The 25,043-nt window shown below is 43.7% G+C and overlaps 4 protein-coding genes across 6 annotated transcripts; 3 read left to right on the top strand and 1 right to left on the bottom strand.

Annotated features, from left to right (window-relative positions):
* The first annotated feature begins 4,640 nt into the window (after nucleotides 1–4,640).
* ccn5 (cellular communication network factor 5) lies at nucleotides 4,641–14,104 on the top strand. 3 transcript variants are annotated; one of them, XM_035646027.2, is made up of 6 exons: nucleotides 4,641–4,711; nucleotides 6,076–8,384; nucleotides 8,812–9,028; nucleotides 9,609–9,857; nucleotides 11,433–11,674; nucleotides 12,583–14,104. In XM_035646027.2, the coding sequence occupies exons 2-6, from the start codon at nucleotides 8,322–8,324 to the stop codon at nucleotides 12,868–12,870; spliced, it is 1,059 nt and encodes a 352-aa protein (XP_035501920.1). In that variant the 5' UTR covers nucleotides 4,641–4,711; nucleotides 6,076–8,321; the 3' UTR covers nucleotides 12,871–14,104. The 3 variants fall into 3 exon arrangements, with proteins under 3 accessions (XP_035501920.1, XP_047187227.1, XP_047187226.1); XM_047331271.1 differs by lacking the exon at nucleotides 4,641–4,711 and having other exon boundaries at nucleotides 4,742–6,798; nucleotides 7,155–8,384; XM_047331270.1 differs by lacking the exon at nucleotides 4,641–4,711 and having other exon boundaries at nucleotides 4,742–6,805; nucleotides 7,155–8,384.
* A 2,226-nt stretch (nucleotides 14,105–16,330) lies between these two features.
* LOC118317391 (P2Y purinoceptor 1) lies at nucleotides 16,331–17,977 on the top strand. The gene has a single exon (XM_035646033.2). It carries the CDS (start codon nucleotides 16,480–16,482, stop codon nucleotides 17,440–17,442), a length of 963 nt encoding a protein of 320 aa, XP_035501926.1. The 5' UTR covers nucleotides 16,331–16,479; the 3' UTR covers nucleotides 17,443–17,977.
* A 1,865-nt stretch (nucleotides 17,978–19,842) lies between these two features.
* Nucleotides 19,843–20,805, top strand: LOC118317392 (P2Y purinoceptor 1). Its single transcript, XM_035646034.2, has one exon. The coding sequence runs from the start codon at nucleotides 19,843–19,845 to the stop codon at nucleotides 20,803–20,805; it is 963 nt and encodes a 320-aa protein (XP_035501927.2).
* Nucleotides 20,806–21,118: 313 nt separating this feature from the next.
* Nucleotides 21,119–24,569, bottom strand: LOC118317375 (UDP-glucuronosyltransferase 2B20-like). The gene is made up of 2 exons (XM_035646013.2): nucleotides 24,413–24,569; nucleotides 21,119–22,893 (listed from the first exon to the last, which is right to left on the bottom strand). The coding sequence occupies exon 2, from the start codon at nucleotides 22,889–22,891 to the stop codon at nucleotides 21,281–21,283; it is 1,611 nt and encodes a 536-aa protein (XP_035501906.1). The 5' UTR covers nucleotides 22,892–22,893; nucleotides 24,413–24,569; the 3' UTR covers nucleotides 21,119–21,280.
* Between the last annotated feature and the right edge of the window lie 474 nt (nucleotides 24,570–25,043).

Here is a 25,043-nt window from a genome sequence, read left to right as displayed (position 1 = left end):
GGTGACCTTGTGTGTTGATTGTTGGTATGACCTTATATAACACAACATGTCATGAAATGTAAAATTTTAGTGGGAGATAAACAAAACAAACAGTTATAATAGTAGTGCTGAGTTCAGGCAGCTCTAATGAAATGTCAACTTGTCCAACGTTCCTCATTTGGCCACTAGAGGTCCCTATTTGGAAAAAAACTAAACTTCTGTGCAGTGTCTGGTTTGACAGCAGGTGCAAGTGTCTCTCCACACTGTCTTACATGAGGGACGTGGGATATCCTTGAATCCTTGACTATAAAATCATTAGTCAATTTTTTACTTATACTCAAATAGAAGACATGATTATTCACCACTGGTATATATTTGGAACAGAGTGAGGGGATTGAAAATGTCCCAGTCAGTTGTAGAATGAAGGTGAAGAATAGAAAAAAAACATATACCCATCTCACCCCAGCACACATAACACGGTATTATTGACCGTTACCAGAAACCGAACCCAAACATTCTACAAACATTGTGAAACGTCATTGTGCACACTTGCATAACGTTTCCAAAATAAAAAACAACGGGAAAACAACAGCCCAATCCCGACAACTCCCACACACCCGGATGGAGAGACTGCCGCCGCGTGCCGTCACTGAACCGTTCCACATGCAATTCAACTACTGTGCCGCACGTGTCCGAGGCGGTCCGTCTGTTCATCTCAGAGTCGAGTTCTCTCAGTACCTCAAATGTTACCGGCTCTTGTCTCTGGACATCGTCGACTTGGAATGATTGACTTTGTCGGGGACAGGTGAGGATTTGAGTCTGTGATGATTCCTGTGGTTGAAAACTAATCAATCAGGCAAATTTGAGCGGAATTCTCGTTTAATTGTTCCTCCAACATTGCTATAACGGTTTGTCTTATACTGTCAATACCAGCAGAAAACACCAGATGTGTCCCGGACACTGTTAAATGCATCTGCAAAATGCATTGTCCTTAGAATCCACCAGCAGGAGCTACAGCATGACAAATATCCTCATTGGTCTTCCTGTCGTGCAGATCTTTCCTTTACCCGCAGTCAGCGACAATCTCTAAAATCTTCAATCTTAAAAAAAACAAAAACTAAAAAACTGCCACTGTGTACCATGCTAGGAAGTGGCTAGTCCTTCATGAATTGCATCCTTGTTGCTTATTTATTTGTTCTGATTTATTCTTAGTCGCCGAAAGCCAGAAATGGATGTGTTGTTGGTTTAGGCGAGTCTATTTCTGCACCGCGCTGCTGCTGCCGTCAGCTCGCCGCAAACAACCTCCTGAACCTGAACTGGGGCAACACAGGGAGAGACAGACAGAAGACCGGGCGACGAGACAGCGAGTCAGGTTTAACGTGTAGCACGTCACATCCAATGTGTCAAGTGGGCGGATGTCGTAGTGTTGCCAGTATGGCTCCAAATACAAAGTACAACTGAGGCAGATGGGAAGGGGAGTGTTGCAGATTGGAGGCCAAGAACTGGACAATTCAATCACCGTGAATGTCCATCAGAAATTCCACGGCAGCCCGTTTAATAGAAGTTTACTGTGGCCTATATGTGAAAACGTTCACAGCTTGGTGGCAACACACGAGAAGTAAGGGAATCAGCACAGTTGACATATTTCCGGTCTGGACCAAAGTCGACCTGCTGCCGATTCCCATTCTCCCCGAACATTAATGTGAACGTCGCCGGTCATAAATCCCGCTTCCAGCCTGAAACCAAACCGAGGAAGCTGCTGTGAAGTTCAGCGAGTTGCCTCTCGTCACCAGTGCAACATTCTCCAGGTTTTGATAGAGCATGTGATGTCCTGCGGACAGTTGTTTCGCCCCTCTGTGACACATCCGTCAGCGCTGCTGCCACGGCGACTAGGTGTGAATGAGGGTCTGGGCGGTCCGTGCGTTCCTTTTCGCGGCTGTGGACACGGCAGTGACCCCGGCCCCGTGTACGTCAGGGGCTGACCTTCGGTCGGGATGATGTCCTCATCGCCGGCTCTGCGTGTCCCTGTGGCAACACTGTTGGACTTTCGCACACCGAGCAGGAATGCCCGGAATCTAAGGTGTCATTTTGGGGAAGAGCATTTGGGCCGCGCGCTGGGGTCCCTCCATGACGGAAGTGCCCTGGCCGTGTGCGTATATGTGTGAGAGCGTGTGTGTCTGCTACTGTCTCTGCTTCCATCTGGACCACATCTTGACACTTCAATCATGAAAACGAAAGGACTTACACAATCAGTTCATGATAAATTCCTCTCCTCCGGTATGTTTCCCTTTTGTGGTTTTAGAATTCTGTTCTGGGACATTTTTTGACTCACGGGGTGTGGAATTTTGGGTGATTACCATATTTAGTCTCTGGCTGAATGGATGCGGTAGGCGGAATGAAATCACGTCTCCGTTTGTTGTTGTGGATCAAATGAGACCACGCTACAATTAAAGATGAATATTTCCTGTTCACCCGTAGGATTTCCCTCTGCAGTTTCATGAGAGCGTTTTCCAAGGAAACACCTGGACATCTTGTTGATGAAAGTACTTTTGCTGCGGTTCATTATGTAATGTAAATGTTAGGAAACCTCTCCATCTGCTTGGACATTTACGTCTTCATCTAGTCCTTTTCCTCCCTACAAAAATAGTTGTGGTGTTATGTTTCAGGCTGCACTTCCACTTTTTGGGCTACCGCCCAGATTCATGCAAATATCCTGAATGAAAACAAGTAAATTTAACTTCATGTTCTGTGCTCCGGTGTTCGTTGAGTAAATTCATTGAGAAATCTGCAGAAGTCATTAAGATCAACTGTTTTATTTCAAAGCCAAGATGACGTAGTCTACAGTGCTGGCTTTCAGGAATAACATCAATCCATGTCAGTTAGAGAAAAGTACTTGTGGTTTGTTGAAGAAGGGTCATATCTATCTATCTATCTATCTATCTATCTATCTATCTATCTATCTATCCATCTATCCATCTATCCATCTATCCATATATCTATCTATCTATCTATCTATCTATCTATCTATCTATCTATCTATCTATCCATCTATCCATCTATCCATATATCTATCTATCTATCTATCTATCTATCTATCTATCTATCCATCTATCCATCTATCCATATATCTATCTATCTATCTATCATCTATCTATCTATCTCTCATCTATCTATCTATCTATCTATCATCTATCTATCTATCTCTCATCTATCTATTCATCTATCTATCTCTCATCTATCTATCCATATATCCTTATATCTATCTATCTATCTATCTATCTATCTATCTATCCATATATCCTTATATCTATCTATCTATCTATCTATCTATCTATCTATCTATCTATCTATGTCTCTGTATATCTATCTATCTATATATCTATCTATCTATCTATTTATCTCTCTATCTCTCTATCTATCTATCTATCTATCCTTCTATCTATCTATCTATCTATCTATCTGTCTGTCTGTCTATCTATCTATCTATCTATCTATGTCTCTGTCTATCTATCTGTCTGTCTGTCTATCTATCTATCTATCTATCTATCTATGTCTCTGTATATCTATCTATCTATCTATCTATTTATCTCTCTATCTATCTATCCTTCTATCTATCTATCTATCTATCCTTCTATCTATCTATCTATCTATCTATCTATCTATCTGTCTGTCTATCTATCTATCTATCTATCTATCTATCTGTCTATCTATCTATCTATGAAGCAGACAGGACAGACTAGGTAAAGTTTGATCATGTGTTGTGTTCTCAGTAGTTTAAGGCGGGCCTGTCTGTGACCTCTCCAGGGTGCGGTGTTGATGCGGTGATGCCCGTCATTTCATTACCTCTGTGAAAACCCTTACTGGAATAATGAGTCAGTACAACCCAGTGCCACAACATCATGAGTAGACTACAACTCACACGTGCTCCATGACTTAAGGCCTTAAAGCTGGACCACTTTTTTTTTTCGGGGTCTATTTCTGACTGTTCCGACGGTCACGGGTAATATGCCCCCCCCCCCCCCCCCCCCCCCCGCTGGAAGGAAACCTGCAGGTCTGGCGGAGACAGTGTTTGCCAACAGCAGAAACATACCGGAAAACTTTCCGCAGCACGGTGTTCCAAAAAAACCCAGACACCAATTACCAAGTGTCCTCGGAGCTGCCCTGCGTGCTATGCGTGTGTCAGATATCGACTTGTGAGAAGATTAGTAATATTTGTGGCCGTCGCTGCCCACAGCCTATATATTCTGAGTCACACACTAGTGGGTAGCCAATCTTTTAAACTGGCAGACATGAATATTGTCTGGGCTGGTGAGGGTATGAAGAAGAATCACAAGCCTAAGTGTTCCCATCAGCATTGATTTCTATTATTTTACTTGTTTAGCCATTCAATAAATAAACAAGCTTAAAGGTACATTCAGAAAAAGAGCAAAGCCTATTTGACTAGTTCGACATTAGCTGACTAGCTAGCTAGCTACAGATTAATAGTCTGTGAGAGTTGGTCCAACTGAGATCGACAGACTTTATTTTCCCGACCTCTCAACAGATTTTACTGACAAACAATAAATTATCAAACTAAGCATTTTCGACTAAAAAGAAACCCCCCCACCAGTTGGTTTAACCCACGATGTCAGCGATGACATCACCAACACCATGAAAAACCAGGAAATGGTGGGCGGGGCCTCTTTCAAACACTAGACCTGCATGGTGGCTCTGAACAAAGGAACAAACAATTGTGAGTATGGACCGAGAAACAAACGATTAAACAATTTCCCAACCTGCAACTTCATAAAGATAACTGAGGGTAACTCATGGCTCCTGTGTGTTTGCTTCAACTTGCATACGTAACATAATGCTAACACGATCGAACCCGGCTTGGTGCGTTTAGCAGTGTTACCTTAGCAATGCTAAATTATAGCAAAATGGACACGTGTCGAAAATAATATGATGACGTGCAAGATGACTTGTAGAAAGGGACAGAGATCTCCCCCACTGCGCGACCGTCTTTATACAACGTCTATGGTTTGCAAATTTGCATCTATATAATTTAGATGTGATATGGCAGCATGACGTTTTACCGATCTTTCATTTTACCGACGTTTTACCGATGTTTCGTTTCGCGTCTCATCGTGATCACATTTTGCTGTTTGGATCAAGGTATCGTGAACGAAAGAATTGGACAAATTGATAATTTGACCCGATGACGATGTCAACCAAAAAAGTCGGAGCATCACAAAATGAGTTCATCCCGAGGAGGGCATGAATGTCCAGGTGCCAAATTCCATGGCAATCCTCCAACAGCTGTTGAGGTGGCTGAGATATTTCACCCAGAAACAACAGAGGAAACCAATTCATTCATCGTTCATCCATCCATTCATCACTTCATAACGGTCAATCCATCTAATAGTTGTTGGACGACCACATCTGTAATGTGGCAGCGTTTGAGTTCCTCCCCAAAACTGTCCCCTTCTCCGACGAGAGAGAGACGACGGACGGTTCTCATCTCTGAACGTGGTTCGAGCTCTGCATAGCTGTAGCAGGGTGTCACCTCTGAGAACCGTTACAACGATCGCTCTGCTTCCCGCCGCCTCCTCTCTGAGGTATTCTCGGGCCGTCTGACAACTTTTCCGAACATGTGTTAGGCATTCTTTTTTCTTTTCTTCCTCGCTCCACAGCGAAACAGACTCCGCAGAGCGATTTTCTTTTTTCTTTCGGCGTTCGGCTCGGTTCATTCTTTTCTAACATGTACGGGACAAATAATATTTTCATTACTTTGACCTGCCGGGTTGTTTTTAGTTTTTTCGCGAATCAACAGGGAAGACTATCCCTACATACCATCACGTACCAAAACAATTTTCCCTTACTGAATGAGGGTCATTGTTCAGGATTCGGAGGTTTCTTCAAAAGTGCCCATTGTCAATGAGAGTGATACTCTACTGTCTGGGAACTTTCCTGAGGACGCACGAAAGAACGTGTTGATCCTTCTCTGCTTCTCTTTGGTTCGAGTTTGGCAGATATGACTTCACTATGACTGATACTGGCTGCAGTTGTTGATGTTATGACTTCACTCTGTCCTTTGCACCCTGTACTTCTCCACAGACAAACCACAATGAGGCCAGACGAGCACAGTGAAGCCAGACCGACGTCGTCTATTCATACATCGCGTCCTCCCAAGTTTACCTAAGGCCATTCAAGATCATTCAGACTCTTTTTTTTCCACAATCGTTCAAGTGAAATGCGAGTCAGCTGTATTTATGATATATGGTATCTACACTTGCTGACCACCCGGAGCCCACCTGCCGGACACACGCATACTTTCCTCTTCTCCGTCTTCCTGTCTGTCTCCTTCTATTTATAGCTCACTACTGGATGTCTTCACTGCCCACACAGCCCTGTGGGAAATGACTGATGTTGAAACTCGGGAATCTACTTTGGATTGGTTTCCCTTTTTTCGCCGTGAATGGCTCACTTTCTGTTACCGGTCTTTTCTGCTGTCTGCTGCCTTTAGATCCCCGCTTGTTGTTGATGATGACATCATCCTTGTCATGTCCATCTCCCTCTACAGCTCCACCATGAGGTTGACATAACAGGGTTTCACTGTAAGAAAGCCTCTCGGCGACTACTTGATTCATCGCCATCGCATCGGCTACAGATCGCCGTGGGGCCTGGAGGATGAATTGTAATGACTTCAGTGGTCCTCTGACTTCTTTATGTAGCGCCGCAAAATTCCACTTGTCCGGCGAAAGTGTCTCCAGATGTGGACGGCTGGGCACGAAGCCCTCGGGAGCAGACGTTTTAATACAGCACCGTGCCCAAGTTCAAGTTCGTGGTATTTGTCTGAAGCATATTTTTGGGGGGGGATTTTTACTCCACATTGTTCTTAATTATTATTTCAACTCTTTTAATTCTCATTTACTAGTTTCTTTGCATATTCACTCACATACCTGCACATCTGATCACCGATGAGAATGTAATAATGAAAGAGCTCTTCTTTTTATTTTTGCATGGAGTATTTTTTACTTTTGGCATATCAAGTAGAAATTGCAGACATATTTTCACTCGGTCACAATTTCGCCGCAGAACATTCACATCTGTAATGGAGTATTTTTAAGTGTGAATACTTCTGGCACTCCGCTCTTCCTCTAGCAGTAATGTGGCTGACATTAGTTTTCTTTTAGTGAAACGTCTAAACAACTGTTTAGCCATGAAGATTGCTACAGACGTCAATGTGCCCATCACCATTCAACCGCAATCACGTCGGCGATCCCCTGATCCGTCCGGCGCCGTCACCAGGTCAGATGTTTAATTTGTCCAGCACCAAACTAAAAGCTTTCCCATCCGCCTCGGCTGTCCTTTATTTGGGTCTGTTGGGATAGTCACAGACACAACACACGAGGCCGTCTGGGTCAATGGTGGCTGTTACACTCTGCTTTCCGAGTCGGTGTCGTCGTGTAGCACCGCTGCCTCTGCTGTGACTCTTCAGTAATTTGGCAGCTCGGTTAAACATCTGTCTATGCCAAGAATCCTCCGGGGGGCTTATTATAATCCCCACGATTCAAGTTCACCTCAGACACGCTGACCTGACGCCGTGGAAACCCCGGAGGGAAGAGAGGGATCAAATCTCTTTTGTGTCTGGCTGAAGTGGCGTGTTAGGGGTCTGTGGAGTGTCTTAGGCGTTGGGATGAAAAGGGGAACTAGTGGAACTACGTGCTCTATATAACTGTGCCTTCCAAAAAAAGCAGACGAAAAGATCAGCTGCTATATCTGACTGACCGGCAGCTTGTAAAAACACCAGCCAGATAAAAAAAGTCTCATCGTCAGAGTCGTGGAGTCATCGGCACAGAGGGGCCGGAAGGTTGTTGGACTTGTAGACAACTGGGCTAATGTATTTTTCTCCCCTCAGCTCGTGTTAAGCTGTGTAAACTTGGAGCGCCACAAGACTGGAAAGAGAGGGAGGAGAGGAAAGAGAGGGGAAAGACTTGTGTGTGTGTGTGTGTGTGTGTGTGTGTGTGTGTGTGTGTGTGTGTGTGTGTGTGTGTGTGTGTGTGTGTGTGTGTGTGTGTGTGTGTGTGTGTGTGTGTGTGTGTGTGTGTGTGTGTGTGTGTGTGTGTGTGTAGTCAGAGTGGAATTGGGCAAGCAGGGAGGAGGAATGTGAAACATTTCTGATGCCGGCCCAGCGGCTGTTTACACGGTCGTCAGCCCGTGACATCAGAGTCCAGACTTTATAAATGTCAGCAGGCGCGAGAAAATGAGCAGTGAGCAAACAGCTGCACCGGTCGCACCGCACCGGCACACAGGCCAGTGAGAGACGGACGGACGGAGCTGCGTCAGCGACACGGGCCCCCATGGACCGACTACTGTGTGACTGTGTGACCGCCGTGGCTGTGCTGCTGTGCGTGGCTTCACAGGTGAGACCTGCTCCTGCTTATTTACTGTGTGTGTGTGTGTGTGTGTGTGTGTGTGTGTGTGTGTGTGTGTGTGTGTGTGTGTGTGTGTGTGTGTGTGTGTGTGTGTGTGTGTGTGTGTGTGTGTGTGTGTGTGTGTGTGTGTGTGTGTGTGTGTGTGTGTGGGGGGGGGGGGGGGGGGGGGGGGGGGGGTCAAGCATGGGAGGTCAAACTAATTAAGCTGATTTCCTGTGATTTTTCTTGGCTGCACTTTATTGTTACGATTCAATTAAATCATATTGGAAACAGTGGTTTGGTCTGGCAGTTTTCTGAGAATACATAACCTTTTTTTTTAAAAATCCTTGAAAATGTAGTTCAGATGATCCTGATACTGAGGATTTTTTTTTTCTTTGAATTTGAACGTTCTCACTCTCCGGAACCGTCCCTGCAGGTGCTGTGCCAGCTGTGTGACGGGCCCTGCCTTTGCCCGGGTCCTGCCCCGCGCTGCCCCGCCGGAGTCCCGCTGGTGCTGGATGGCTGCCGCTGCTGCCAGCTGTGTGCCAGGCAGCGAGGCGAGGCCTGCACCGAGATGTTGCCCTGCGACGTCCAGAGGGGACTGCAGTGCGACCACAGCGCGAGCTTCCCCGGGGGGCCCGGCGAGTGCATCGGTGAGTGCCTCTTCTCGCGGGCAAACGGGCCGACCCCGTGTCTGCGCGGGCCGGACAGAGTGGGGGACATGCAGGGAGGGAGGGAGGGAGGGAGGGGGCGGGGGCGGCGCTGATGCATCGTCAGCCAGTCCTGCGTGAGCGGGACAAACAGACAGTTCATGTTTAGAGAGGCTGCTCGGCCGAGCGGGACGGCCTGATGGCCGGCGGTGCTCTGCCAGAAGTCCAAAACATTTCAGCTTCTATTTCCAGGGCTGCTGTTGACACTTTTCCTCTGGTGGCTGGTTTTCCAGCATGATAGATTGCAGAGACAACACTCGCGGACTGAAAAACAGACTCCTCACTTTCTCAGCGGAGAGGGGGCCCGGTTTTCCCATTTAACTACACAACCCTTGCCAGGGGACAGCGGTTCCTGTGTCCTCACCTCGCTCCCTCTTTTTTTCTTCTTTTTTTTCTCCTCCGCGGTGTCCCCCCTGCATGCATCCACCTCCCCTCCACCCTCTCCCCACCTCGACTGAATCCTTTTCGCGCCCTGTTTTAAGTTTCCCCAAACCTCAGTCCAGGGTGCTGTGTTCTCCCACAGGTCGGGAGGAGCTGGGCTGCGTGGTCAACGGGATCACCTACGTGGAGGGCCAGTCCTTTCAGCCCTCCTGCGACGCCTACTGCCACTGCAGGGGTGGAGGGGTGACCTGTGTGCACACTTGTCCCTCGATCGGCCGCCTGCCCACCCCAGACTGCCCCAACCCACAACATGTCCGGCTGCCGGGGAAATGCTGCAAGGAGTGGGTGTGTGAAAACCTCGAAAACACGGTCCTTCAGGACGCTATCACGGGTGAGATCCACGGATGGACCTTTTGAAAAGGCACTAATCATCCTCTGTAAACTTCTAATTTGGAGCAGAAGTGTCCTTTTTAGGAAACGTGTTAGATGAAATGCAACCAGAGATACAACCCCCCCCAAAAAAACATCTGCCAATTGTCTTTATATTTTCAATATGAAGGGTAGAAAGAATTGATGGAGCCTGTTAGATTTGCACCTTTTCAAGTAGCAGTTAGCAGCTGCTACATTAGCCACATGGTCCTCATCCTTTGGATTTCCACTTCATCCCCTTTTGTCAGACTTTGGGCGCCATCGACGAAAAGTGTCGCGTCGCAATCCGGCATAAATCCTCAACTGGCCAATCAGCACGCAGTAGCAGAATGCTAGCAATTCTGACACATAATGGATACTTTATCTGCCCGGATCAAAATGATACGTGGACCTTTTTGTCAAGAAGCAGAAGCCGTCTAGCTCCAGTCGCTCCAATTCGTTGAGGACGACCTCACCACAGCCATTGTGGGTACGTCAGCATTAATAGGAAGTGGACAGGCTCTCCCAAATACAACTCTCATACCTCATCGGTATATTATCTTCTCTGCAAGAAAGGGGAAAGTGTTGAACTATCCCTTTTAAATCTCACCCTGACATCAGAGCTGGATATTGCCACACACTTTCCAGTGTCCCCACAGGCACTGTTTGACTTCCCCCGCCTCGGTCGTTGCTCGGCGATGATCGGTCCATATGGCAACGCAATCCTTCCCTCATCCGTAGGAGCTTTGTCACCACTGGTCACGTCTGGAGGTTTTTTTTTACTGGAGCAATGTTTGCCTCAAACCGGGGCGTGTCCGGGCGAAGGAAAACTCACAAAAGTCCAAATATGACCCAGATTTCTTTGGAAAAGTCTAAACATTTTTTATTTTTAATTTTCTCCAGTCACAAAGTTTCCTAGTTTCATAACAACAACCGACCGCAGCTGTGCGACAATTACGCGTATGAAGCTAAGTAGAGGCTACATAACTCCATTTACAGGGGGTGTGTGAGAGAGGGAGAGAAAGAGAAGGGGTGTGTGTGTGTGTGTGTGTGTGTGTGTGTGTGTGTGTGTGTGTGTGTGTGTGTGTGTGTGTGTGTGTGTGTGTGTGTGTGTGTGTGTGTGTGTGTGTGTGTGTGTGTGTGTGTGTGTGTGTGTGTGTGTGTGTGTGTGTGTGTGTGTTAGGGAAATGAAGCCACTTTATTAAATAAAACATCTGGAATTCCAAACACTGTCTGAGTCAAACTATATTATGAGAACGAGCAAAGGAACATTTTGTTCCTGAATGGAGCTCCGACCATGTCGTCCCCCTGAAATCAGCTGAGTAGTTTTGACTTTTACACGTTAGTTTTTGGGAGGAACAAAGATTTTCCTTTGGATACACAGAATTCCAAACCATTGCACTTACTAACACCAGTGATTCATTAGTTTATTCAGCATTACTCTTTAGTTCGGAGCAGTTCTTTCTAGTATCCAGAAACTTGCCTTGGAGTATCACCTTTTTGAAATCCGACTTCTGACAATGACTATCACTACTCTTTCTCTCGGGTTTCCCTCCAGCCATGAGGCCCGGCAGACTGTGGCCCGCGCTCCCGAGGGATCACCCTCTGAACAAGCTGGTGCCGTCTGCCTCCGCCTGCCCAGAGCAGAGCACCCAGTGGAGCGCCTGCTCCCAGAGCTGCGGCGCTGGGGTCTCCACGCGGGTCTCCAACCAGAATCCTGCCTGCAAACTGCAAATGGAGACGAGACTCTGCAAGGTGCGGCCTTGCCGTGCAGCCCAGACGACGGCCGGCAAACACAGGGTGAGCACCACACACACGCACACGCACACACACACACACACACACACACACACACACACACACACACACTGCTTCCTTGCTTCCTTCAGCTTAATTCTGTTGCCGTATACTGTCATGTTCACGTCATGCCTTTAAAGTGACATGAAAACCGACAAAAAAAAGTTTTTTTTGGGCTCTTGAATGTTAATTCACTACAATAAAGGGAAGCAGAACCTTTCTTTTTTTGAAAAGGACTGCGTGGTTAGATATCAAAATGCGGTGTGAAAACATGTTTTTTAAAATTAGGACTGTGGTGAACTATTAACACACAAGCACATCAACAGAATTGACCTAGTACACATGTGTTAGAGGCAGAGCTACTGGAGGAGCAAATCAAATCTAACAAATGAAACCACTGAACATTAAAAAAAAAAAAAAAAGGCAAGAACAAAGACACAGCTGGTCTTCTTGCCACTAACGAATATCAGTAGTAATCTCTACAGTAGGAATTATCGTATTACTAACGTTAAGTTTTGCTTTTTTGAATTATATTTTCTACGAATCCTTACCATTACCTTTCCCTGGCGTTAACAAGGCCGACAAACTCTAACCAGCATAACCATATTTTATTTACCATAAACACTGTCCTACCCGAACTGACCTACTAGCTATGCCCAGATGTGCTGTTCTCTAAACCGAGCATTTTCTCAGTCAAGCACCGATTTGCTGATTTGTAGGTCAAAATAATGAATAGGTCAAAGGTGGACACTGTCCTGTGGCAGAACCTGCCTCAATGAGCCATTGTTCAAATCTCATGTACGTGAACAACGTGTATACATAGGGAGCCTTACGTATACCTGGATATCCTGAGAGGGTTTCTCTCATCTCACCTCACCTCACGTACTCTGTGTGCGCGCTGTTTTTCCCAGTGGGGGCGACAGGGCCGGTGCGAGGCCATCCACGCGTCGCCGGGGCCCGTTCGTCTCGTCCACCAGGGCTGCCACAGCACTCGCGCCTACCGCCTCCGGTACTGCGGGCAGTGCACTGACGCCCGCTGCTGCACGCCTCACCAAGCCACCACCGCCGAGGTGACCTTCCGCTGCCCCTCGGGCAGGCTCCTACAGCGACCCGTGATGATGATCCACTCGTGCGTCTGTCACAGCAACTGCCCCTACTCGCCGTACAAAAACCCTGCGCTCTGGGGGTCCAGGCCCTGACCGGCCCCGTGGCAGCACTGCACAGTCACACTTCACTGACTGATTCGGGGGCCGAACAGTGAAAGGAACCTGATGCATCGTCAGGCGGATCCTCTGATCAGCGGACATTGAGAGACAAAGTTATTATTGTAGATAAAAAAGACTGCGATTGGAGCTGGGATGATTGTTTCATCTTCTCAGTCTGCACTTATTCATAGCTCCTTCATACTCCTTGCACCTTGGGATGCCATTATTGGGATGGGGGGTTTTTTTTGTGCCTTTTTCCAATAACCAAAATCAAACAGTGAGTCAGGCAAGTAGGCAAACTTAATTTACAGAATATATTATATTCTATATAATATATAATATATTATATATTATATTATATACACTTTTTCGAAGTCAGAAAGTGGGAAAACAAAATGGAAGGTGTGACAGAAGAGTCAGAGAAGATCATTTTAACTGACCAGCCACAACCTTAAAACAGGTTTTTAAAGCTTTAAAAGTAATTTTGTACTTTCACAAATTTTCCTTAGCTTTATGCCAAAAGTACAGAATGTACACACTGGTGTATAAAACAAGGGCAAATAAGTCTATGACCCACAAAGGAAAAGTGGGTTTTAAGATGTGCACTGATATGGATTCTCTGTTTCCTCCCAGATATCAGAGAGCGAAAACAACACTTTGATGCACAAAGGTCGTGAACCGTCTCCTATGTCAAAAGTTAAAATTGTAAAAAAAACAACTTCAATCCTCAAAAAGGAGAAACTAAAACTGGGATCATGTGCGATTCAAAAACAAAACAAGTATGATGCCATAGAAACATGGTTGAATTTATCCAAATCTTTGGACCATCATCAGGACGGAGACAGTTGTTAAAATTGATGTTGGATCAGAAGCAGAACCCCAGTTATTTTTTTTAAACCATATAAGTAATTTTCGATAATTGTATCTCAGTTTTTAAATTTTTAAAATCTTGACTATGAATTTTGGACCGTTGACCACGATGCTAATTTGGTCAAGACGATAGTTTTAAAAACATATTTACATTAAAATAAGATAAAAATTATAATTGTTCTGATAGAAATCCCACTGAATGACTCCAACCTCAGGGTTGACGGATCTTGTTTTCTGACCCGACCAGTGCCTCTTTGAACACGTGTGTGTGTGTGTGTGTGTGTGTGTGTGTGTGTGTGTGTGTGTGTGTGTGTGTGTGTGTGTGTGTGTGTGTGTGTGTGTGTGTGTGTGTGTGTGTGTGTGTGTGTGTGTGTGTGTGTGTGTGTGTGTGTGTGTGTGTGTGTGTGTGTGTGTGTGTGTGTGTGTGTGTGTGTGTGTGTGGGTGGGTGGGTGGGTGGGTGGGTGGGTGGGTGGGTATATGACATTGCACTTATTCCTTAATTTTCTGTTTTGCTGTAAATAATTCTGGACAGATCTCTCTTGTGTATAGTTAAAAATGTCAATATTTTACATGTGTCCTGCAGTTGTGATGATTTTGTGATTTTGATTTGTGTATTTTTCATGTCATCACAGTATTCGCAGATTAATGGTTATTTTGTACATATTTTTAAATGCCTTTCCAAACATTATACTTCATCATTCCTCTTTCCTCCTGCAGATGAGCTGTTAAAAGCATGTTTGAAGCACAAAGAACTACACACACATGATATGTGTACAATACACATGAAAATGAAACCAAATTCATGACTGTTATTAAACTTCTTCTTTCTTTTAAACCACGTGAGCTTGTTAGACATCCTGACATCTGTTGGAACAAAGATTCTACCACTGAGGCTGATGAAGCGAGGACAAATATTGCTCCTGTCAAGGACTCAGAATTCCAGTTTTACGCAGTTGGATCATTTATGTAGGACTTTAACATTGAAAACAAATCAAATCCTTAAAAGTGTCAGTTATGCGCCATTATTTTCTTCATCTGAGGTCTATTTTCAGATCATGTCTCCATTTCTGTGAAAACCCAATAATTTATTTTGCTTTAACAATAAATCCATTATGAAAGATGTTCAAACTACGGGGCAAAAATGCATCAAATGAAAACAATCTGCCACACATGTTACTCTACACATATTTTTAGATCCAGTACATTTCCTGTTAACACCTACCGAACCATGAGAACGTTTCCGTCCGGAAATCTAATACAGCCCAATCCAAAAAGTCCTGCAGTAATAAATTCTCCTTCATGAAGGTTATTTAGCGCAGGTTTTGCTCAACCTGTGATAAAGACGTGTTGATTCCACTGTGTGATCATTGTGGAGGCTGCGTTCTGTGGTGTGGTCCAATGGTATATCACATTATACAAAGAGGTATTTCTGTTATTCGGACGAGCCTCACTTATATTAATGTGGAGGTAAAAATATATTACCTGTCGACATAACGCGATGAAGTTCAACAACACCACAAAAACTAAATGGCTTTTTAATAATTTTATTTAGACAGGTTTACTTAATGATGTGTAGCTTTACTGATGACATACATTATCGCTCCACCACCAAAACCTTTCAACCTTTTAAATTGACATTTTGACCATAGGGTCGAAATGCTGCGAATAAAGTCGAGCTAAATCAGACAAAATGTTCTTTTGCATTTCTAGAATAAAGGGGAAATACTATTGTGTGAATGAAGTGCAAATGCCGAGAATAAAGTAAACTCCTCTGATCCGTAAAAATCCAGCATCATGCCGCGGCGTTTTATCATTGTGTGTATAGATATACTTGAAATCGTCTGTGAACAGTTATTTCAATTTGCAGGAATGTGGCCCCCCCTTCCAAGCTGCTTTTTATGCCTCACAAGAGAAAGCATGTCCTTGTTACTGAAACCGAATCTGAAGTGCAATTTCACCAATGCATCTGCACTTTGAGGAGACAGACTCGTGTACTCATGTTAATAATTTAATACATTCTTAACATTTTGGCTGTAACCTCGAAACTAAAAGTTTATTCTTGACATTTTTTTTTAAATGCAAATTTATATATACATATTTCTCCTCTGATTTATTCTGACTTTGTTCTCAACATTCTTGAAATGTGAGATGACAAAAAAAAAGAATCTTCCACTTCTCTTTTTTTTCCTTACACTTGATAGATTAGTAAAAACCTCTATCCAGCCGGCTTTTCGTGATTCCTGCCTCAGCCCTGTTTGAGTTGGCCAATCTGCCTCGGTCTCCTTCTCCTGCCATGTACTCCACCCAAACCATCAGTTGTCCTTGGACGGTCCTCCCGTTCCCCGATCATACCTGCTCACCTCTTTCCCATTCCCAGTCACTGGTACTTGCCCGTCTACTTAGACTCGTGTTTCTCATTTCCTTCATTTTGCTCCGCAGTGTTTAAACATGCCCCATGTTCTCCATCACACTGATCTTCACCACCTATTTTCACCTCAGTAACTCCATGACAGCAGGCTGCCTTTGTGTCTGCGCCCGGGGTCCACCCTGTGTGTGACGCCACCATGACACCTTCTAGCTGAAGTCGTTTCCTGTATACTAGCAGGTGCAGAAGCTCGAGCGTGTAGAGACCACAAAGTCAGAATTACTCAGTCTAGGGTAATCTGTGGAGGAGATCAGCGCACTCACCGAGAGACGGGGAAGAAATCGCACAAACTGCTGCCCAGGAGACAATGAATAACACATTGTGTCCTGGTGTCAGCTTTGACTTTACAGGCAAATTCCTGCCTCCTGTTTTGATGATAGTGTTCATCGTTGGCCTGGTTGCTAATGGATGGGGATTGAAGTCTTTGCTGAAGAACTGGAAGAAACTGGGGGACGTCAATGTGTTTCTTCTCAACCTTGGACTTGCAGATATTTTGTATCTGCTCACGCTTCCTTTCTTGGTGGTCTACTACATGGGGAGGAAATGGATCTTTGGAGCCACGTTCTGCAAGATAACGAGATTCTGCTTCAACCTGAATTTATATGGCACCATTGGATTCCTCACTTGTATAAGTGTGTACAGGTACCTGGCTATTGTTCATCCAATGAAAGTGTTGGGAAGAACGACTGTCACGCATTCTGTGACAATCTCTGTGCTGGTCTGGCTGTTGGTGGGTGTTCAAAGTCTTCCAGACATGTTCTACACCAAGACATCTGGAAACTACGGTGAGAAATGCTACGAGACCACCCATTGGATGTTCGTTGAGGACTACCTGAAATACAGCCTTGGATGGACACTGACTGGGTTTTGTATCCCGTTCCTCATCACACTGGGCTGTTATGGACATGTGATTGTCATACTCTGCTCCAAAAATTCCACTGATAAGGTACTGGAACAAAAATGCATGAAGTTGTTGTTCATTTTGATCCTCCTCTTCTGCGTCTGTTACATCCCCTATCATTTACTCAAGAACCTAAATCTCTGGTCAAGAGTTCTGACCAATCAGAAGATATGCCATGGATGGTCAGATGGCGTTTACATCGCTCACCAGATAAGTCGGGGCCTCGTGTGTCTGAACAGTGCTCTCAACCCTCTGGTTTACCTCCATGGGAATAAAGATATTCCTGCTCAGCTCAGACGGCTGCTGCAGCGAGCTCGGCACGCTGTCATGTGCGTGTCCATCGCCCCTCCTCGAGTTCCCAGGGTGTAGATTGTCTGACACAAATGAAATTAGACAATTCATATCATCTACCACTATAGCATATTTACTGTCTCAGGGTTTGTGCCTATCAGACTGTTATATCGCTGTTAACATGCTCCAAAAAGTCAGCTTTCTGTTTATCAAGTAAAGATGTGGAGAGAGTACGATCACGCGTTACGGTCGCTCAGGAAGTTGACTGAATGTGTATTACAGGATGCAGATTGTGAGTTCCACTAACTGCCACATATGTAATCATCTACTGTATATCACATGTCATCTATTGTATATAGGACACTATAGGATGCTGAAAAAAAAAACTTTAATAAAAAAATAAAGAGCTCTATTGCCAAATTTGTGTGAAAAAATGATTTTAGGTAAGTTTGGAGGAAATTCAACAGCCTCCTGGTTGATTGAGCCCTATGGAAAGCCCAACAGACGACTGAAAAATTAACCACTTAAAAGATTGAAACCTTGACAGCGTGGGGAAGTGAAGAAAGAGATACTATGTGGTTTGTGGGCGGGATGACGCATTTACCAGGAAACGGTTTTACACCATTCCACTTTAAGTTACTTTCAGTTGCTGAAGTGAAACTTATAAGTTAACTTGATAAGTATCGCAAAGGTGTTTTTGGTACACAGCAATTTTTTTGAGTTTGCATTGTCATTATGCTTTAATTAAGGCTATTAAATGTATCTTTGTGATACAGTAGATCATTAAAAATATAAAAATAGATTTGATTAATCAAGTATTTCATCAAATCTGTAGTTCGCAGTATGTTGTGATAAAAGAGGTTTGCCCAGTTTTTTCTCTCTGAAATAGAAACTCTGCCACCAGAGGGAGACTCTTACCTTCCTATATGAGCGATGAAGCGCCTGAATCTTTCAAATGTCTATGCACCTACATGGCATGACGTAAATCTTACATATATGAGTCTATTGGTAAAATAAGAGAGTCATCTAAGAATTGTGTGAGGTGACTGGTCTGCAACACAAACACAAACTGAGCAGGGGAATGAATGAAATGTTACCCCTATTTGTACACAATGAAGACAAGACATCAGAAATACTGTAGAGGGTTTATGAAAACGAAAAAAAAGATTCTTACACGTCTTCAAATGATTGAACAGTGAGCATTGATCGTGCAAAAGCTGCAAATTGGACACAAATGTGCATGAGCGGAAACATTTATCTGTGATCTCTGTTCCACATTTAGGACAGCACAGCTTCGAACAGGAAGACTTTGAACAAATAGCAGGTCATATTTTCTTTCACATCTCATGAGCCAGATCATCCACAGAGGAAATACTTTGTGCTGACTTCTTTTCACAAGACACAACGAATAAAACAACCTATGCTAAATTAATAAAAAGCTAAAGATTCCTGCCTTGTGATTACCTTTTTGGTGTGTACTAGTTCGTGGGGATGAAATGGATCTTTGGAGCCACATTCTGCTTCAACCATTGGATTCCAAAGTGGTATAAGTGTGTAGAGGCACTGGTCTGTTGTTCATCCATTGAAAGTGTTGGATAGAAACACAACATCAGAACAATCAGAGTTGTAAACACGCAAACAGTTGAGGTGTTTTGACACAGAAACCTGAAAATGTCTGTGCAAGAAAACGTTGTGCTGCATAACTACAGTAAGTATGGTTGGTCAAATATGAACCGTGGAGGAAGCCTGTAAACTGTGAGAGATATTAACGACAGACTGGTCTGTAATAGTTGTACAGTTTTTCTTTTGTACTTTCTTATCGTGTGACCGCTCGTGTTTTCTTGCACAATTAGATATATGTTAGTGACGTTGCCACATTCCCAGAGGTCATGAGTTAACTTGGCGATTACAATGTTTCTGTTACAAACTACAATAACTCACAAAACAAGAACCATGTTGTAATAATCTTGAATCGTTCTTCCATCAGGTCACAACACAACACAGCGCAACGCTCTTAGACCATCGGTCCGTCAGAAAGTCTTATTTAACGAAGTACAGTAATCACCTAAATGTCCTTGAAGGAAACATATTATGCTTTTTCAATTTGTCCTATTCCTCTAGTGTCTTATAAGTTTATTGTAAAAGGTCTGTAAAGTTAAAAAGCCCAAAGTCTGTGGTAAAGGGAGCTCCTCTCCCCGACAGAAACATTGCTCCTGAAACACCTAGTGAGTAGTCCATCCCAAGGATGGTGACATCAACATATTCCGGACGCACATGAAGCATTTCTATGTTGTGGCTAATCTCACCACATCTTGTGTGAGTCATTGTGAGATGAATAATCTCCATCTGATAACAAATTCAAGAGTACTCTTAACAGGAACAACTTTAAAAGCCTAAAAAAAAACCCCCACAATTTTTACTCCCACTTCTCATGAAAAGTTTACAGAGAGGAGGAACTGCCAATACTCCCAGAACACAATGAATAACACGTCGTGTCCTGGTGTCAGCTTTGACTTTACAGGCAAATTCCTGCCTCCTGTTTTGATCTTAGTATTCATCGTTGGCCTGGTTGCTAATGGATGGGGATTGAAGTCTCTGCTGCAGAAATGGAAGAAACCAAAAATCATCAATGTGTTTCTTCTCAACCTTGGACTTGCAGATATTTTGTATCTGCTCACGCTTCCTTTCTTGGTGGTCTACTACATGGGGAGGAAATGGATCTTTGGAGCCACGTTCTGCAAGATAACGAGATTCTGCTTCAACCTGAATTTATATGGCACCATTGGATTCCTCACTTGTATAAGTGTGTACAGGTACCTGGCTGTTGTTCATCCAATAAAAATGTTGGGAAGAACGACTGTCACTCATTCTGTGACAATCTCTGTGCTGGTCTGGCTGTTGGTGGGTGTTCAAAGTCTTCCAGACATGTTCTACACCAAGACATCTGGAAACTACGGTGAGAAATGCTACGAGACCACCCATTGGATGTTCGTTGAGGACTATCTGAAATACAGCCTTGGATGGACACTGACTGGGTTTTGTATCCCGTTCCTCATCACACTGGGCTGCTATGGGCACATGGCTGTATTTTTATGGACAATGAAAAGCGGTGCAAAGGTACAGAAACAGCGATGTTTAAAGTTGTTGTTCATTTTGATCCTCCTCTTCTGCGTCTGTTACATCCCCTATCATTTATTCAAGAACCTAAATCTCTGGTCAAGAATTCTGACTAAACACAACATATGCCATGGATGGTCAGATGGCGTTTACATCGCTCACCAGATAAGTCGGGGCCTTGTGTGTCTGAACAGTGCTCTCAACCCTCTGGTTTACCTCCATGGGAATAAAGATATTCCTGCTCAGCTCAGACGGCTGCTGCAGCGAGCTCGGCACGCTGTCATGTGTGTGTCCATCGCCCCTCCTCGAGTTCCCAGGGTGTAAATTGTCTAATTCTGTAAAAGTATAAATCTACAATTCATTTCAATCATATAATCTTTGGGAAATTATCATTTAACTGTGTGTTACTTATGATTATTTGCAATGTGTATATATAAGAAATAGTTTTACAGTTTTATTGGTATAACATTTGTGAATTGTGTAACCTTTGGCATTGCAACATACAAATTAACAATGAATTAAAAGGGAAACATTAGACAACATTATTAATCTAATTCACAATTCCCATTCACAATTAGTTAATTCCCTTTAATCACCACATGTATCCTATTTTGACATTTTGTGTATGTTTTTTGGGGGGGGGGGGGAAACAACAATAAAAATTATTTGAACATGTTAAGTTGTGATATAATTTGAATTTCCAACACAGTCCCACTAATATAGTTTCCTGTTGATGTTGTTCTGTAGGTTCTGTACCACTGTAAATTACAATCTCACACTTTGTATGTCATCAAGTTTTCTATTCCCTCTTGGACTTGGATGTGGACTTCTCAGTCCAAATAAATAATCTAATGAGACATCTAAAGGAAACCCAAATTAGTGCAATGATTACCAGACCAAATGCCACCAAAACTGCCATCACATCTAGGCAGTGATAGGCATACCAAGGCAACTTATATGACTCTGTGCGCAGATGTGCTGCTCCCTTGTGCCTCATGACGAACTCCATCCAGAAAACGGCACTGTCTATGGGTTTTATTGGTTTGTCATGGTGAAGCCCTGACAGTTTGACCATATTCTGTTTATAGGGCTTTTCTGGATCTAGAATATTTTTCAAAGCACTTGTCAGAGACTCAACATCCAAAGTTGTCACGTCAACAGTCTCAGCCACTCCCCGGACCTTCAAACGCACCATGTTGTCGTACTGGTCAAAGATGAGAGGAATGCCCAGAATAGGGACACCATGGTAGATGGCCTCGTAAATGCCGTTCGTGCCCCCATGCGTGACAAAAACCTTGGTTTTAGGGTGACCTAGTAGATCATTTTGAGGCAGCCATTCAACCAACATGGTGTTGTTTCCCAGTGTGACAGGTCTCTTGCCGTTGTGTCTCCACACGACTTTCTGAGGGAGGCTGGCGAATGCTGAGGCAAGGATCTCTGATATCTCTGGGCCGATGTCATTCAGGAGGGTCCCCAGAGTCATGATGACCACCCCATGTTCCCCAGAACTCTGCACAAATTCCTCTAAATCTGTCGGGAGAGGCTTGGGGGGTTTTCCCTGGAACCCTCCGATGTAGACGACATTGGGCATCGTGGGCCGAGGGAACTCGAGCGTAAAGTCAACTCGCATTAGCCATAGATCTGCTCCCTGGATGAGAGACATGACATTGACATCTTTTCCAAAGTATTGATCACACACAGCCTGGTAGGGCGGATTCGAGACATAGTGGTACATGTATACCAATATGCTACGATAGATTATATTGTTGATTCTTTGAAAAATGTCCATCTTGTCGGTGTGATGGGAGAACAATTCAGGGACGTACGACAAAGGAGAAGGAGCAATGGCAAAATGAGCCTCTCCATTGAAAAGCCAGCGCACGTTGAAAACCAAGGGAAGTTGGAGATAGTGTGCCAACAGTACTCCACCTGGAAATGCAGGGTCGGTCAGTAAAAGATCATATCCAGTTTCCTTCAGCTCCTTCATCAGCGTCTTATTCTCAAAAATGCTGATGACCAGTTTTGCCACAACTTCCTGGTTCTCACCAACCATGTTGAAAAGGTTCTTGTAGAAGTTCACAAACGCCCACAGTGAGCCTTTATTTCGACGGATCTCTAATGACCTCTGTAAGAAAGAGGTCATGAAGGATTGGCTCTCTAAGTTTTGGGCCTGCTCCTGGGTGACGGTGATGGAGCTGTAATGCGGTGAGGTTTCGGAAACGTACCAGCTGGTGTTGGAACGCAGCACCGTGATTTCATGGCCATGAGAATGAAGCGCCTCCACCAGGATTTTCATGTTCAGCCAGTGGCTCCCATCCATAGGGTAGACCAGCACTTTCCCACCATCACAACTGGTGCACAGAGTTGCTGTAAACAGGAGGATGAACGTCAGAGTAGTATTCGACCCCATCACTGTAGAAGAAAACACAAATATTTGAAGTTAATACAGAAAAAACATATTATACCTAATGTTTTAACAGGTAATGTATACATCCACCAAGCATGGAGCAGCTCATTTATTACCACTGCGAAGGAGGTTATGTTTTTAAGGTGTGTCTGTTTTTTGGTTTAAATGTAATTTATCGCAGGATTATGTAAAAACTACTAAACCGATTTCCTCCAAACTTGGTGGAGGGATGGGGAATGGGCCAGGAAAGAACATATTAATGGTGTATATGTCAGATTAAGGGGCAGATCCACAGTTTTTTGTTCTATGACAAGAACTAGACAACCATGTGTAGGATTGTCTGCTCAGCTCATATAGCTCTTTATCGATTAGCATCTTTCACTCTGCTCAGCTGGATTGTAATCTGGTGGTGGATGATGATATGTGACTAATGGATCTTATATGCAGGCTATAGTCGGCTATAGTTTGGTAACTCATCATGACAAACTGCGTACTTGTCAGACAGTACATGTTGACATTACAAATATAACTAACTTGTGCAGAAGGCAAACAGAAGGAGTTTCATGTGTGCTAACTTGACCTCTGTACCGTTGACCTCTGTGCTGTAAATAAGATAACACTACAGTACATTGTAACTCTGATTTATTGTGAATCAATATGGAATGCAGTGATTACTGGAGCTTTTGTAAATGTGATAATGTGATTAAGAGCCAGATTGAAAAGAGATGTTCTGAGTTTTTGTCATTTCCTAATTCTCTCTTGCTTTGCCTCTAGTGTGTATAGATATCTGAGTAGAGCATTTCCGCCCTCCTATTCAGGAAAAAGTAATTTGTGTGTGTGTGTGTGTGTGTGTGTGTGCTTGTTCAAATGCCTAATGAAGAGCATGTGTTGTTTGTTTTTTTTTCTCTTTTGCGCTACACTACAGTTGTTTGTTTGCTTCCTTTCTCTTTTCTTAACATGACTGTCTGCTACATTTTGCTCTTTGGTCTCAGACATTTTTTTACTGTTAAGTAATGTCCAATTAACCAAGTCAAAGTCCTTGTCCCCCAGAAACATGCAAGTCTCATGCACCAATTCTGAATTGATTAAGCATGTAGTCTGGTTATAAAGTCTTTACAGTATGTGAACTATTCAAATGATGTGAGTCATTTTAAAAGCTGACAGATATTGCAGGGTGCAGACTCACGTGGATCCTGCGGTGTTTATCACACAGATTGTGTGGAGATCTTTCCTAAATGCAAATCATCACATCTTAAAATGGAATTCAGAGCACAGGCTACTATGGACTGCAGTAAACAGGATTTGGCAAAAGCACAGCGTAGATGCATTTTCTCCCTGAGCTACAGTCTAGATTAAGTCCGAGAAACAAATGACAAGAAGACAAAAATGTCAAGAAAAAAACATGACATGAAGGCTTGTGGTTTTAGATAATCTTGTAGTTTCTTATGGTAAAGATGCAGAGTCTTGTGTAGTGAACGGTGGTTAAAGTTAAAAACAGTTTGCTGTAGTAAAATCAATCCTTACCTCAGGCCTGTGCAACCTCAGACTCTGTGACTTCTCATATGCACCAAGGAGAATCCCGTGTTCGGGGTTACTGTCCAACTGGCCTGATTAGAATGCAAGTGAATGTATAACTCCACGTGTCCCAGGCTGAATCTGCACATTCTGCTGCCTGTTTTCAAAAACAGTGTAGTCTTTAAAACCCTCCCCTCTGATTTTCTTTTCTCTTTTTTCTAACCGCTGTTTTGTTTTCGCCAAGCATCTGGAAACCATTTGATTCACTTGTGGAATGCAGAATTTCACAGAAATGAAAAAAAAAAAAAAAAGTTCAAGTACAAACAGGTTTAATTCATTAATTACCAACTTAGGTCCAAATGATCATTTTTGTTTATTTCTTTTTAAATAATGGTAAGTTTGAGTAAAGCTCTAAAAGGAGGTTATGTTTTCACCGCTTTGTGTGTTTGTTGTCAGCGGGATGATGTAAAAACTACTGAATGGATTTCCATTCAATGTTGCCGTGAATCTGAACAAACATCCAACATCCAGGAATGTTTTTTTAATTCACTTTCTACTACATTGTGATTTAGGGCGCTTTTTTGTACTTGTTGGGCTTTTTTCACCAATTTCCCAGGGAATGATTCCTGGATTGTGATGA

The sequence above is a fragment of the Scophthalmus maximus genome, chromosome 3, assembly GCF_022379125.1.
Source record: "Scophthalmus maximus strain ysfricsl-2021 chromosome 3, ASM2237912v1, whole genome shotgun sequence".
Taxonomy (NCBI): Eukaryota; Metazoa; Chordata; class Actinopteri; order Pleuronectiformes; family Scophthalmidae; genus Scophthalmus; species Scophthalmus maximus.
Note: the sequence above shows the minus strand (reverse complement) of the source record. Positions and strands in the feature narration are given on the sequence as shown.